A 15,133-nucleotide genomic window follows, 5' to 3' on the forward strand; every position below is an offset into this window, starting at 1 on the left:
AATCAGTTCATAATACCCCTAATCCAGCATCACACCGATGCATTCCACGCAGGTCGAATGGAGCAGATCTGTCCTGCAGGTCATTACTATAACTAGCATTGGATCAGCTACATTGGTAATCTGGGCCTTACCTTCGTCCAGAAATATTTGCTCAAAGGAAAAGCTGATGCTAAACCCATGGGGGTGGGGTTTGCATTGCAGAGGATGTAAAGAACAAAACCTACTAGAGTCCCTTATTACCAAGCATTTTCAATCTTATTGTTCATGCATCCAGTACCAGGCCCATTCCGTTGGCCTTCTGCTTGCTACAGTTCAGCATCTTCTGTCCGAGACGCAGCCCGAGGAAGGACTGAGCTATCCAACAGCAAACACCTCTCGTGCTCACACAGGACACCCGCTGCTTTTTGAGCCTCACGGGGCAGCACCAGAGGGTTCAGTCCAAAAGCACTTTGGGCTGTAGCCTGCCTTCCTTCCCCATGCCTAATTCCATTCACCGCCAGGGGAGTTTTGCCTCAAAATCACTGATGGGCTTGAGCCCTTCTTGTACTTCATGGGACTGTGGATCTCCTCTTTCCTACAGCGTACAGTAACTGCCCAGGCCCTTCACACACACATATAAGGGAGATACAGATTAAACTGAATCTCATTTCTCTAGATCATGCTCATAGTTCTAGTCTCTCTAGATCCCTTTGTGTTAATTCTCTGTCCTCACCAGCAATTGCAACACCACCCAAACATCATCTGTACATTTCATGTGCTTTTCACCCCTTCTTCCAGATGACTGTAGAAGATGCTAATTAAGACTGGATCTATCCTCTATCCCTGCAATAGCCGCTCTAGAATCGCCTGCCAGCCTGATACGCTGCCACTCGTCACTGCTTTGTTTATAGTGCTGCCATGGTTTTTGATCTGTCTCGCTAATCCTGGCCAGTCCAGTTGAAATTAATTGTGAGAGCAAATTTTCAAGAGACCCTATGTCAGCGTGCTTTAGTGAACGTCAAACACAAAAGGCAATTGTCTGCATGCCTTTCATCCACTGACACCACTGTCCTGCTATCAAAGGAACAAGTCTAGTTCATTGGGCAGGATCTGTTCTTGAATCCAACCTGCTTAGTGCTCATAAACTATGGTTCTCTTGTCTCTCGGTGTTTCATGATTTAGTCCTCACTTTATAACAGTTGCGCCGTTTTACTCGGAAGATCTGCAGGTTGGTCATTGCCAGGATTGCTCCTGCTTCATTTTATCCATGTTTTTTCTCCAGTCTTCCACCAACTCTCCAGCATCATCCTCTCTGTCAGTTCTGAACACATCAGGGTTTGGTGATGCAGGGTAAGCAATCTGCATACGTTCCAGTTAGTCCCCTACTTGTTCTTTAGGGACAGTTCATTTTACATGTTGTCCGAAATTAATTATCATCTACCAGTGATCATCATCGCTATTATGACAGTAGTGCCTAGATGTCATACCTGATGTCAGGGCACCATTGTGAGTGGCTCTAGGAAAACCCATAGTCAGGAACGATCCCTGCCCTAAAGAGCTCACCATCAAAGTAGACAAGACAGACAGAAGGTGGGAGGCAGAACTGAGCTCCTCATCCCTGCTCCAGCCCTTGTATGCCAGGTGAAAGGGATGTGGCAGCATCCAAGGGCTTTACATGCCCTGTTTCTGGCTAGTAAAGAATTCTCCCATACAGAGAGGGTGGGAGACAGCCAGAGGGCTGCTTTCAAAGGGATGAGGACAGATTATGGCAGGGGGAAGAGAGGGTGAAGGGGACAGGCTAGGAGGAGAGCTGGGGAGGACACACTGGAGGGGGAAGAATAGGAGGCAACAGCTTCCTGTCCAGTTACAATAAACACCTTCCTGTCTCAGGCATTTTCCTGTCTTCTTCCCACCCCATAAATACAGCAACAAGCTCTCATAAAATCCTTAGCACTTGTGTTCAATGCCCCATCATCATTTTTACTGGACCAATTTTCCCTTTTATCTTCTGCCTATTAATAATAGATCTAAAGAGACCTTTCTTAGGAGCTGAGATCTTCGCTGCAATCCAGCATTCAATATTAGCTTTTGCTCCTCTAATTATCCCTGTAACCTGCTTTTGTTTATTTTTATAGCTCCTACAATTCTCTCCCTGAGCAGATTGATTATATTTTTAACCTCCTTATAATTGCTTGTCCTATTCTTCACATCTCCACTTAACCAGACTGGCCTTTGTTGCCCTTTTGTGTGTTTACTCTGGATTTAATCAAGATGAAAAACTCGGCAACAGTCCCCTCCCGGCTCATTTCACATATTTCCACATTACATTTCCAGACACCCCTTTTCTCCTTCCCACAACGCTTAGCGCTTCTCATCCACAGACAGCAAAGCACCTTCCACGGCAGCACAGAAAGTTAATGGACTTGCTCAAGGTCATAGAGCAAGTCAGTGGCAGAGATGTGAACAAGGCTCAGGAGGGCTGTTTCCCATGCTGGTAACATGCCAGCTGGGCCATGGGGTCTCTGTAATGTCTCATTACTGTTGTTACTCATATATTACAGTAGTCCCCAGAGACCTCAGTCAGAGCCCCATTGCACAAAGTACTGTGTGTACACACACTAGACTGTGAGCTCTTTGGGGCAGGGACTAAGTACAAAATGAGAGAGCAGGTGGCTATAACAGACAGGGCAGCACAAGGTAACATGGACATGATTAAAACTTAATAAGGAGCAGTCACAGCACGCCAGCCTTCATATTTCAAATCCAGCAACGATGGGCTCACACGACCCTCAAGGTTCTCCAACCCACCCCACCTATCTCTCAGCCACGGCTCAATGGCTAACAAGGTGACCACCTTGGCTGCTGCAGCGTACCATGTCCCCCCAGGAGAAAACTCTCTTGCTGAACTCTCACAATCAGTAACAGAGTCATTAGACCCTACAGTCCCCGTTTCTAACCCTGGCACTGGGGAATAAACCTCCTGGCCTGAGGCTCCTACAGCAAGAGATAAGGGTCACCAGCCTACCACGCTGTCCTTTTCTGATGCCGTGTTAAAGCAAACCGGTTCCCTCCTTTCTCTCTGCGTGCCCCTTCGCAGATTTCGTTTCTCACCGAAAAGGAGAGCCACCCGCAGCCACTTCCTCTAGTCCTGGGGTCTTTGTCCCAAAACTACCCATGGAATTTGTGATCAGGGGATTCTGTTTCTCACTTTGCCCTGGTTATTGGTAGCTTGGCTGTTTTTCTTAGCCCCCCTTAAACTCACACACACACATACATCCGACTGTCTCCAAGGAAATCCACCCGTTATTTGTTTGTTCTCCTTTCAGAAACTGCCGAGCTGGCAGCAGGCAGCCCCGTATTCATCATTTCCTAATTTACTGCAGCTAAACTATCACTCAGTCCCCAAGGCTGCAATGGATCCTTCCCCAGCTGCGTCACTTCAGCTGATTTGTTTCTCTCCAAAGCTCTGGGATGACACACTGAAACTTCTCTGGCACTCAGTCGTTCTCCTGCTCCCCGGACCTCTGTCCCCTGAGCCAGAGGTGGGGGTGAATTTCAGTTTGGGCGCAAGGAACTGTTTGGGGAAATGTTGATCTCCTGCCTTTGGATCCTCTGCATCTGCCCGTGTGAGCTTTGAGTCTGATCCTTCTCAAAACCAAACATCTCCCATGCTCTGCTTCCTCCCACCCCTCCCAGACACAGCTGCCCTTGCCCCCAGTGATTTGCCATCTCCTCCCCTCCTCAACACACAGCAGTGGAGTGGCAGCCTGAGCCTTCACGCATTAGCCTGTGCTGGCTAGTTGTTAGCACGTGGTGCTGGGAGTCAGGACTCCTGGGTTCTACTCCCATCTCTGACGCTGCCTTGCTGTGCAATCACACAGGGACAAATCTGACCTCAGCCCGTCTCCAAAAGCTGAATGTCACGAACACAGGACCAGGTCCCCTGTGGCGCTTCCCTGCTGTGTGCCTCAGTTTGCCCATTTGTCAAACAAGGATAAGAATCCCTCCCTACCTCCACAGAAGGTTGTGAGGCTAAACCCATTCATCACTTTGATCACTTCCAAGAGAAGGCACTTGTGCTGCAGAACTGTAAAGGTAATTATTTACTAGTCCTCTCTCTCTCTCTCTGCCCCCATAACTCTGTATGGCCAGAGCCCATCAGAGCTGCAGGCTAGCCTGCAGCAGAGGGTGTGTGATGCCAATCCCACTGGGCTTTGGGTTATGTTCACAGCATACACTCAGAGAAGTCTGCTAAAAACAGAAATGCGCTTGCCGTAAGGTGCCCTGTAACACTGTTTAGAATTCGGACCACCACCACACAGGAACCCCAAAACAGAGAGAGCTAGAACAGGCTGCTCCCTAAAAACAGAATCACAACTCACCCCACCTTGCTCTAGAATGGACTTTGATTGCACGCTTCCCTACGGAGCCCCCTAGCCTGGAAGCAGGGCCAGGAAGACCAAGAATTTCAAAGACAGACCATAGTTTTAACCTAAATTGAAAAACATTGCACACTGGGACACTGAGCAAACCTTTCCAATGCACCCTGAGGCTCACACACACCTTCTGGAGCAGTCTGTAAATCACCCTGCCCCATCGAAGTATCACCATCCAGACCCAGCAAAGGCAAATTACCAGGGAAAGCAACGGCTCCTCCAGCTTCTCCCCGCAGAACGGGATGGAGGAGGCTTGTTGCTAATAAGTGTGCAGGGTGTGATTGCCAGGGCCCACTGGGGTCACTCACCTCCTGCTCCACACAGCTGGCTGTCACCTCCCTCGCCCTGGCTGCAGCCAGAACTGTGCCATCCCTAGGACGGATCGGGGCAACCACCCCGGACCCCAAGCTTTGGGAGGCGGGGTCCAGGGCAGCCTGGAGGGCTAGCAGGGGTCCTGAGGCCAGCAGCAATGAGCGACCCGGCCCCAGCCCACCCCACCACGCCGGCTCCCGGCATCACTCGGAGGAGGGCACGGAAGCCGGAAAGAGGTGGGGCGGGAGCTTTGGGGAAGGGGTGGAGTGGGGGCGGGGCCTGGGCCGGAGCCGGGGAGTTGTCCCGGGCCCCCTAGGGACGGCCCTGCCTGCAGCTGATGTTTCCAGGTAAGATTTGTGCTGACCCCCCCCAACCCATTCATTTCTCCAAACTCCCCTCTGCCTATGCTACTGCCCCTCCCAAAGGTTAAATCAGCCGTTGGATGCAAAAGCTGTCAAAATCCCCCTCCATCACAGTTCATTTTGTATTTCCACGCCTGAGCACACAGGGCCGAGACGTGCGCTGAGCCCCGCGAAACAATTGTTCCTAGGTGCGCCCGAGCAGAGGGCATTCAGCTGGTGGGCACCAGGGCATGCAGCACCCACCTCGCCAACAGCATGGCCCCTGCCTGTAAGCCCGGAGCCAGCCGCCATGACAAGGCCTCGAGATCACTCACATAACCCCATCTGGCACATTCTTCATTGCTCAGGTCTCCAGCGAGACACACCGGAGCCATGAACAAGGGTCAGTGCCCCGCTGGCCCCTATCTCTGCTCCGACAGTGCTTGCTTCATTTATAGCATGGCCCCAGCGCGCCAGGGAAGTCCAGCACTTCACGCTGCGGGAATGCAAAAGAAGGCAAGCGACTGGAGCCAGCTCTTCCCCTCCCCTCACCCCCACCAGCAGCCCGACCAAGCACTGTCCAGTCTGCATCCTGCCCTTCAATGCTTAGGTAGGGGCCTAGGTGGGTTCATTGTGTCTAGGTAGGCGCCCAGGATGGGAGGCGTGTGGGGAGAGACTGTATGGGGTGGAAGCTGGAGGGGAGGTGTCCCATGCTGGGGGGCATACAAGGAAGGGTGCATGGGGAGGCGGATGGGGAGGGAGAGGCTCCACGGGGCGGTGAGTACGTAGAGACGGGACGTGCCTGGAAAGGGGCACCCGGGAGCCGGGGGCGGGAGCAGGGCACATGGCAACACGGTCACCATGGTGTATGTTGGAGAAGTTTCTCTCCTCTGAGCTGACGGCCAAACTCAGCCCGAGTCAAGGGCAGACACTGCTGTAACTCAGCCCGAGTCAAGGGCAGCGTGAGGCCCACGTACGTCAGGGCGGAATTTGCTCCTGAAGGTTCCGCAAACACCCTGAGCAGGGAACTCTTCTCTCCCCTTCTGCTCCCCGCTCTCGCTTTCCCCGAGCTGTGCGCTATCCCGCCCTAAGCACAGCGCACTGAGCCCCGCCCCAGGGCTCTCCCACACTGACTGAGCCCCGCCCCAGGGCTCTCCCACGCCGAGCCCCAGTGCGGGCTCTGCTCCATCCCCACCCTTTGCCATTGGTTCTGCTCCCCGCTCTACCCATCGAGAAAAGCTAAAGGCCCTTCATGTTTTTTAAAAGGCCCATTTCCTCATGCAGGCAAAAGTCCCACTGCCACGCCCGGCGATACATCATGAGTCACCAGTCATCTCAAAGGATGCTCCACACCCTGTCCTCAGCCTCCCCCAGCATGGGCCGGAAACTCAGCAAACTCAGGCTGTGTCGGACCAAAGGGGAGTGAATCCCGCCATTTACCTCAGCATTTTATCCTATGTCCCCCATCGTGGTATCGGAGAGCTTTGCACATTTACTCCAGGATGCACGTGAAGTTTTCTGTATCTGTGCGGGGGGTATAAGAAAGCCAGGAGAGAATACCCTTCCTCAGCCCCCAGGCATTGCTTAGGTTGTGAGCTCTTCGGGGCAGGGACTGTCTTTTTGTTTTGGGTTTGTACAGCACCTAGCGCAACAGGGTCCTGGCCATGAGTAGGCTCCTGGCGCTACGATAATATAAATAATATGCGATATCTTCTAAGGGCTATTAGCTTGAAATGTTGCACCCTGCTATAGGGCTGACTGTGCCTCTCTCTTCCAGCTGTGCTCAGGTAGAGCAAAGAGTCATAGCTACAGGCCAACTAAACTACACCTGAGTTATCTAAGAGTATCAGTCCTGCCCCTACCACCCAATGCACTCTGATGGGACATGCCAACCACACCGACATCCGGGAGGATGAGAAGCCCAGGTGAGCCTTGTAGGGCATCTGTCCCAGACCTAGATGTGATATTTGGAAAGCACACTCGTGTTTTAGGGACAGCCTTTGGCTTTCATTCCTGTCCACCAGCTCAACAGTGACACCGGGGCCAAATGAAGTCTTTCTACCACATTCTGTCTTGTACCAGCTTCACAGTTTTGTTCCTCTTTCAACCATTTTGTTGTGTGTCATTTTTCCCCACGTCTATCCAACGCATCCTCAGCCTTCCCCTGTATCTAGCTTCTTGCACTCTAGTGCGTCTCCCCACGTATAGTACACTTACTGGGTCAATTCAGGCCATGTGTCCAAACCACCCACAGTCATCTTTCTTCTGTAACAGGGTTATTCCTTGCTTAGCTGTTTTCTTCTCACTTCATCTTTTGTTTTGTGCTGCCTTGAAACTCTCAGTGTTCCCGCCAGCCAGTCCCTTCCGCAGCCAGCGCCTTTCGTTCGCTGGCTTTCCTCACTCTCCTACATTCTAACCCATACAATGGCATTGGCAGGACAACTGTCTCATATATGCTGATTTTTGCTTTGATTGAAATATCTTTAGCCTTCCAGATGTCAGAGTTTTATGAATGCGGTAGCAGCTAGTTCAATTCTTCTTTTTATGTCATCTTCACAGTTTCCATTCTTCAGCGCCTCCAAGGTTCACACATTCTTTCCCACTCGTTCTAGTTCTTTGTCTCTGGGTTTTATCTTTACCTCTCCCTCGTGTCTTCCAGCTGCCATAATTTTTGTCTTCTCTGTGCTGATCTTCAGTCTGAGTTTTGCTGCTTTTCTGATCCACCTTGTCAGCCGTTCTCTGTAAATCCTCCTTGGTCGATATCATCTGCGAAAATACAGTCCACTGTCCTCCTACACAACATGACTCCTCCTGTACCAAGGTGAACAAATCTGGTGATAACATGCATCCTTTCTCCTCGGCCATCCTGAGTCATTCCGTCCGATTCTTGTCTACTCCCACTACACTCATCACCTTGCTGTCGATGTTTTTCATCAGCTTGATCCATTTCTTGGGGATGCCAGAGAGTCTCAAGACTCGCCATAACCCAAAAGATAAAGTCCTTCTGCTTTTGGGGCCGTAGACAGTTTGTGATACCTTCAATCAGCAAAGCAAGTTCATCACAGTGGTTGGTCTAGTCAGGAATTCAAAGCACTGAACAATACACACTCCTGCCATTGCTACAAACACCCACGTTTGTGCTGTTACTCACAATTTCTTAAGAATTCATTCGTTCGGCCCAAGCACCCCACCACACACACACACATATATTCACACTCTATGGACGTGATCCAAAACCCATTGAAGTCAATGGAAAGGTTTCCAGTGACTTTGGATCAGACTCTAACCTCACCTGTCCTAGCCTGAGCTAGTCTATAACTCCACCTGATTCTCAATTTCCAGCAGATCCTAGAACAGTGGGGTCTCAAATTCTAGTCGGGTCCTCTGCGCACTGCACTCAGATGACCTGGACCTGAAGCAACCTCCAGTAATTCACTCAGAGCATTTCCAAGCATCTCCATTTGCATGTGGTGAAACCTGCACATCTGCATGAAAATGTTCGTTTGCATTTGCAGATTAGGTCATCAGAAGCCTCACTAGCCAATCAATTCACCCGAGGATTCAGCTGGCACATTCATGGGAGGCCACTGTGTTCCTTCTGCTGCCCACTGTGGCAGAGCATCAATCGCCCTTGCAGGTTCTTCTGTGAGCTCCTGCAACAGTGACTTCAGTTCTCCGACGGGATCCCGACAGGGTGACCTCCTGTGCTTTGGAGGGGCTTGAGTTTGCTCTGACTGGAGCACAGCTGTGCTGCAGGCCAGCTTCCCTGTTTGCAGATATCCTGCGACACTGGGCTTCCGCTGATCCTTTGGGCAAGGAACAAGGAGCCTGCAGCAGGCCGAACCCCCCGGCAGGGGTGCTGTGCAAAGAGCCACTGATCCAGACAGACCGAGGACACAGCTGGGTGCTGAAGGCACAATTTCAAGGGGCTCTGAAGTTGTCTAATTGGGTGCAAGTCAGGCACAGCCAGAGTAGCAGCAGTGTTACATCACACACACACACACACACACACCATTCCCCACCAGTAAGTGACTGTACCGAAGGGGCAGTTCAGTCTTTATGCCCACTCAGTTCTTGGCTCTTACACTGGAAGTGCCAAATGCAGGAGACAGGCAGTTGCCTGGACTGGAGCAAGTGTCAGCCAGGGAGCTGGACTGGAGCGGTCAATCATACATTCCCACAGGCCTACAGAGCAGCTTCCTGGCTCCGGTCGCTCACGGACCTCCTGGGATGGCTTGGAACCAGTCACTTGGCAGTAAGGGGCAAAAAATCTCATTGCTGATCCGTTGAGCCCCCCACCCTGCACTAGGCAACCTTCCCAGTGCACAGTGATGGGCTGCAAGGTCCCTCCATCTTGCAGTCTGAGTAGGTGAGCAAAGGCTCTACATCAGAGATGGGCAAACTTTTTGGCCCAAGGGCCACATCTGGGTATGGAAATTGTAAGGCCATGAATGCCCACGAAATTGGGGGTTGGGGTGCGGGAGGGGGTGAGGGCTTCGGCTGAGGGTTCTGGGGTGGGGCTGGAGATGAGGGGTTGGGGGTGCAGGAAGGTGCTCCAGGCTGGGACCAAGGAGTTTGGAGGGCTGGAGGGGGATCAGGGCAGGGGGAGGGGGATCAGGGCTGGGGCAGGGGGTTGGGGTGCAGGCTCCGGGCGGAGTTTACCTCAAGCAGCTTCCAGAAGCAGCGGCATGTCCCCACTCCAGCTCCTAAGCAGAGGCGCAGCCCACAGGCTCTGCATGCTGCCCCATCCGCAGACGCCACTCCTGCAGCTCCCATTGGCCACAGTTGCCAGCCAATGGGAGCTGCAGGGGCAGTGTGCAGAGCCCCCTGACCGCCCCTACGCGTAGGAGGCATGGGGGGGGACATGCCACTGCTTCCAGGAGCTGTGTGGAGACCTCGCATGCATAGAGCCGAGTCAGTCCCCAACCCTGCTCCCCGGCTGGAGCTCGAGGACCAGATGAAAATGTCTGAAGGGCCAGACGTGGCCCTCGGGCTGTAGTTTGCCCATCCCTGCTCTACATCAAGGTGTGTGGATTTTCAGGCTAGACTGGCCAACGGCAGCTGCTGTACCACTTAAAGCGTCCATATGTGAAGAAGAGAAGAAGGAGCGGACCTTGAACCGAATGGCTCAGAGGCTCGGCAAACGAGTACGGCTCGTCTCGCCTGGAGCGCACAGGGCCCACAGGTCAGTAGTTCCATAAACAAAAGGTATTAGCAGCTGGGGTCTGATCAGTGGCTTAAGTGAAAGGAGTTGGGAGCCTGGTTGTTCCTAGTGGAGGAAGGTCTGTGTAACCTCAGCACCGACCAAGACACTTATTGGCATCCCCAGCTGAGAAGCCAAAGCTTGGCTGGGCCGTGGAGACAGCTCTCCCCCCTCACACCAGACATGGTCCCTGCAGATCAGCTGTGAGGCTCATTGGTGGGAGTGCAAAAGGCTCACCCGGCCCCTGCCGACGCGGTACTTGGGGGCAGCAAATCAGCCCCCAGAGCTGGGAAGCCAGCAGTGCTCACAAGGACACCCAATTCGTGGGGAAAAGAGAGCTTCAGGCGGAAAACCAGGAGCTTCTGGCAGGACACAGTCCACCCCGGAAGCCTCCTCACCTGGTGGGGCAGGAGTCCTGGTCTCCAGCGATTTGAGAGCCAGAAAACTCAGTTCTGGATGTGTCTTGTGGTGTCTAAATAGAAGCAGAGCTCTTTAGAAGATCTGCTTCCAAGGAAACCTGTAGCATTGAACCCAGAACTCCTGCATCCCGGGCCAGCACCGTAACCACTCTTACTGCCAGGCACCTGCTGAGTGTTGTTATTACCAGTAGCAGAGCTGGGCAGCACATGGAAAAAGGTCACAAATTCTTCCATGAAATTTCAATGAAAGACCAACTGAAACTCTTTTGCTGACATTTTCCAGCCAGCTGTAATTAATAATGAGAAGGAGCCAAACCCCTGAACTCCATAACTGGCCTGGATCCTCACCGACATCAGTGGAGTTACCGTGAATTTACACCAACGGCAGGGAGAGCAGGATCTGGCCACTGGCTGTGCACTTGATCCAGCCACAGTAAACCCTTAGACACAGCCGCGGCCTTTCCACGGCTTGGCAGGAAACAGCCTCGCTAAGGCAAGAAACAACCTGTGCCGACAAGAGCAAAGGGTACACCGCTTTGTGGAAATGAGCCCCCCATGGGAATTATCCGGGTGCCACCGGCCTGCTGCAGCCGGCAATTCCATGGCAAGTCTCTGGGCCAGTAGGTGCTCAGCACGTCAACGCGAGGGCAAGCCACTCGCCCCAGCTGCTGCGTCTCTGTCCTCCCCGGCTCAGGGGCTTTTACGAATGGCAGGGGATGCTGGGGCACTCGGGCTGTCAGAGGGGCAGGGCTGTTCGTAGCCCACAGAGCAGCCGGGGATGCCAGGGGCCGAGAGCAGCAGGTGGAAGGCTCCTGAGCCGGCAGGGCTGTTGGCAGGCAGGTCGCAGGGCAGGCGACGCAGGTGTCCGTGTGCCACCCTGCCCGCGAAGACAGAGGGGAGACGGAGCCAGCCCGGCTCTGCGGGACGGTCTCTAAAGCCTCCCAGCCCACCTGCCCCCTTCCACACACAGCCAGAGTGGGGGAGAGGGACCAAGCCCCAGGCCTTTCCCAGCCGGGGAAGCAGAAGCAGCAGCGAGCGGGGCGCGAGGCCAAGTCGCTGCCGAGGCTGGAAGCCGCGAGCTGGGCAGGGGCGCGGGGCCATGCCCAGGGCGCTGGGGGCCAGAGAGCCGCAGCCCCCCGGGGCCCGAGCCGCTCGGTCCCGCCCCTGGCTGCGGCCGCTCGGCGAGAGCCGGGGCCGGACCCCGGGGCCACTCGCGGTGGGGGGGGCCCCGCTGGGGGGGTCCCCGAGGGCTGCTCACCTCCCGGGGCGGCGCGGAGCACCAGCGGCAGAGCCAGGAAAGTTAGCGCCAGGCGCGGCATCCTCCGGCCGGCTGCTGCCCGGGGCCACCCCGCGCTGTGCGGCTCCGCGGTCCGGGGCGCGAGGGGAGCCGGGGCTGCGCGAGGGGAGCCGGGGCTGCGCTGCAGCCTGCGCGCGGCTCTTAAATATTCAGCGCCGGGAGCCGGGCTGCGCTTAACCCCTCGCTCGCCTCCTGCGGCGGCAGCCGGCGCGCCCCGGCCCTGCCCCCCTGGCCCCGCCGCCGGCTGGCCCGCGGGGCTGCCCAGGGCCGATGGGGCGGGGCGGGGCGGGCGCAAGCCCCTGGGGAAGCAGGGAGCGCGGGCCAGGCCCCCCCTCCCAGGGCCCGGCTCCTTGCTGGCCCCGGGCTACCGCGCCCAGTGGTTAGAGCCGCAGCCTGGCCCCCAGGACTCCTGGGTCCCACGTGCCCGCGCCGGCTCTGGCGAAGCCGCTCAGCCCCTGCAGCCGGCCGGGGGCCTGTGCCCACCACCGCTACGCCCGCAGCGCTCCTAGCCCGCCAGCCCCTGGGAGAGGTTGAAGGAACTGGGGCTTACACCCTTCCTGAGCCCCTGCCGCCGGAGCCGTGCCAAGGACCAGCCTTATTTTGATCAGGGGCACGGCCAGGGCCTCGGCAGCTGCATGTCCCCCACGCTGGTGACCACGCCTCTGTGCAAAGCATCGGCTCCCTTCTTGCTAAACGGGGGGCACGCCGGGGTAGCCTAGAGCGCCACCCCCTCCCCACCAGCAAGTGCCCTGCCTGGAGGCCAGGCCAGAGCTCGGATAGCCCCTGCTAGAGCCGGCACATTGCCATGAGCTCCCGGGACTGACACCCCATTTCTCTGGCCCTTGGACGGGCAAGTGAGAATAAATGTGCCCAAGGAGAAGGGTTTGCCTGACAGGAGGGCAAAAGCCCATTCCTTCCCCGAGGCAGCATTAGCACACGGGGGGCCTAGCAAGAATAGTTTGGGGCCCCTACGCACACATACAAGCAAATAAGGGGCCTCCTTGAGCTGTTCAGGGCTCTATGCACGCTGTAGAGACCTCCAACAAAGGATCTATAGCCCTGTGCGGACGCCCTGGGGCTCTGAATGGATGGTGCAGGCACAGCCATGTACCTAAAACGCTCCCAGCCTGGCGCACTCGCCCCTGAGGGGCTCAGGGGGTTACTCCCTGGCCCTGCCTAGCAACAGTGTGCCAAGGAGGGCTAGGGGCCAGGGAGACAGGATGCCATCATTACAGGGAAGTTGTGGGGTTGTTGCTTCTTAGCATGTGTTTATTTCAGTGCTAAAAGGAACAACCAAGCTGTGCTCATTCCAGTAAACTTGCGGGGGGGCGGGGGGGGAGGGGGAAGGAGATTCCTAGGAGGGGTCCAGGCACAAGTGAAGCCAAAAATAAAGAGAAAGGACGAGAACAATAGCCATGAAATAGCAGAGATGCTCCCTGGGGCTACAGGCCTCAGCGGAAACCTGCCCAACACTTGGACCGGGCAGACACTGGATTCATCGCTCATTACAACAACCTGTAACCCCTGTTTTTGTCCTGTGACTGCAGAGGGGGCAAGGGGCCACTCCATTGGGAACGGGCCCTTTGAACACGTGCTAGCTACTTCTGCTAAACAATCTGTTCCACCTTGCATCGTGCTGTGACGCTCGGAGTACCTTTCCCACACCCGCAGAGCACCTCTGCTTTGAAAGCTTGGCTGTTTCCCCAACAGAAGTTGGTCCAATAAAAGATATTCCCTCACCCCTGTCTCTCTAATATCCTGGGACTGACATAGCTACAGCTACCCTGCATACCACAGACCTGGAAGCCAATGAAGCAAGCCCAAGGAAAATCACTGCTCAGTCTGGTGCTTCCCCAGTCTCCAACCAGGACAGCCGCCAGCATCTTCTTCAGTTGCTCCAAAACATCTGGTCAGGAACCTGGAGGGGGACCAGCCTGGCATGAGAAAAACCTGATCATTGATTATCTTGCCTCTTCTGTCTGCAGCTGAGACACAAGCGAGTGGTGAGTTAGAGGCTGCCCTCTGCTAACCCAGCTCACCAACCACACTAGAAATGGAATAGTCCATCCCTACCCCCACCAAGAGCTAATCAGCTGCTGGATTTATGTTGCCAACACCCAGACTGACAATCTGCTCCCCCACCTCCCTGCATCATCCAGAGACACACCTGGAATTGCATTTCTATCCCTAGCCCCCGCACAACACCCGTCGTAGGGGCTGGAACTAGGGGTGCTGCTCTGGGTGGGCAAGAAACGCGGCTGGACACCTCACAAGAACGGGTGTGCTCAGCTGGAGCGGAGAGTCTAAAGGCAGGGAAGCTATAACCCTGCTGGGGCAGACGCAAAGGAGCCACTGATGGCTACTTAGCGTGACAAGGTGGGTGAGGTAATAGTTTTTATTGGACCAACTCCTACTGGTGAGAGAGAGAAGCTGTGAAGTTGAAGAGCTCAGTGCGGCTTGAAAGCTGGTCTCTCTCGCAAACAGAAGCTGGTCCAATAAAAGATATTCCCTCACCCCCCTTGCCTCTCTCCTATCGCGGGACTCACACGGCTACACCACCACCGCACACAACTCACAGCCACGGACACTTATGAAATAAACATTCAAGGCTTTACAAGGAGAGGGAGAGATTTATGTGCCTGAAGAAGCCATCAAAGCCTGTGAAATTACCCTCGGAGGGGGAGATTTACCCCTCCAGAGAGCCCTTCGTGCACTTGTTATTGCTGCTGGATTCTTGGCATGCCTAGGTCGGCTCAGCCTGCAATGACCAGACAATGCTGTTTGGGGCTTGGGATCCAAAGCTGCAATCCATAAAACCCAGCTCAGGGCTTTCCGCCAGACTCATTTAGCCCCACTCGGTCAGAAAATGCCCAGGAAAGTGTACCTGGCCTGCATGGCACACGGGGGGTCACGCTGGGCCAGGTTTCCAGTGGCACAAAGGGCTGGACGGTGCCTAACTTTCAGTGAGTGTCTAGGAGGGTTGGGTGCCTAAACCCCCATTAGGGCAGGGGTGGCTAACCTGTGGGTCCGGAGCCCCATGCGGCTCTTCAGAAGTTAATATGCGGCTCCTCGTACAGGCACCGACTCTGGGGCTGGAGCTACAGACGCCAACTTTCCAGTGTGCCGGGGGGTGGGGGGGAAGGGAT

The 15,133-nt window shown here is 55.0% G+C and overlaps 1 protein-coding gene across 1 annotated transcript in view; it reads right to left on the minus strand.

The window, feature by feature from the left end:
* LOC140898668 (carbonic anhydrase 15) overlaps window positions 1-12,111 on the minus strand; it is a 28,453-nt gene extending 16,342 nt beyond the window's left edge. The window contains exon 1 of the mRNA XM_073312830.2: window positions 11,949-12,111. Within this exon, the coding sequence (XP_073168931.1) occupies window positions 11,949-12,009 (61 nt within the window). The 5' untranslated portion in view covers window positions 12,010-12,111. The remainder of the gene's footprint in view (window positions 1-11,948) is intronic.
* Window positions 12,112-15,133: the final 3,022 nt, after the last annotated feature.

The sequence above is a fragment of the Lepidochelys kempii genome, chromosome 15 (genome assembly GCF_965140285.1).
Source record: "Lepidochelys kempii isolate rLepKem1 chromosome 15, rLepKem1.hap1, whole genome shotgun sequence".
NCBI classification, from domain to species: domain Eukaryota; kingdom Metazoa; phylum Chordata; order Testudines; family Cheloniidae; genus Lepidochelys; species Lepidochelys kempii.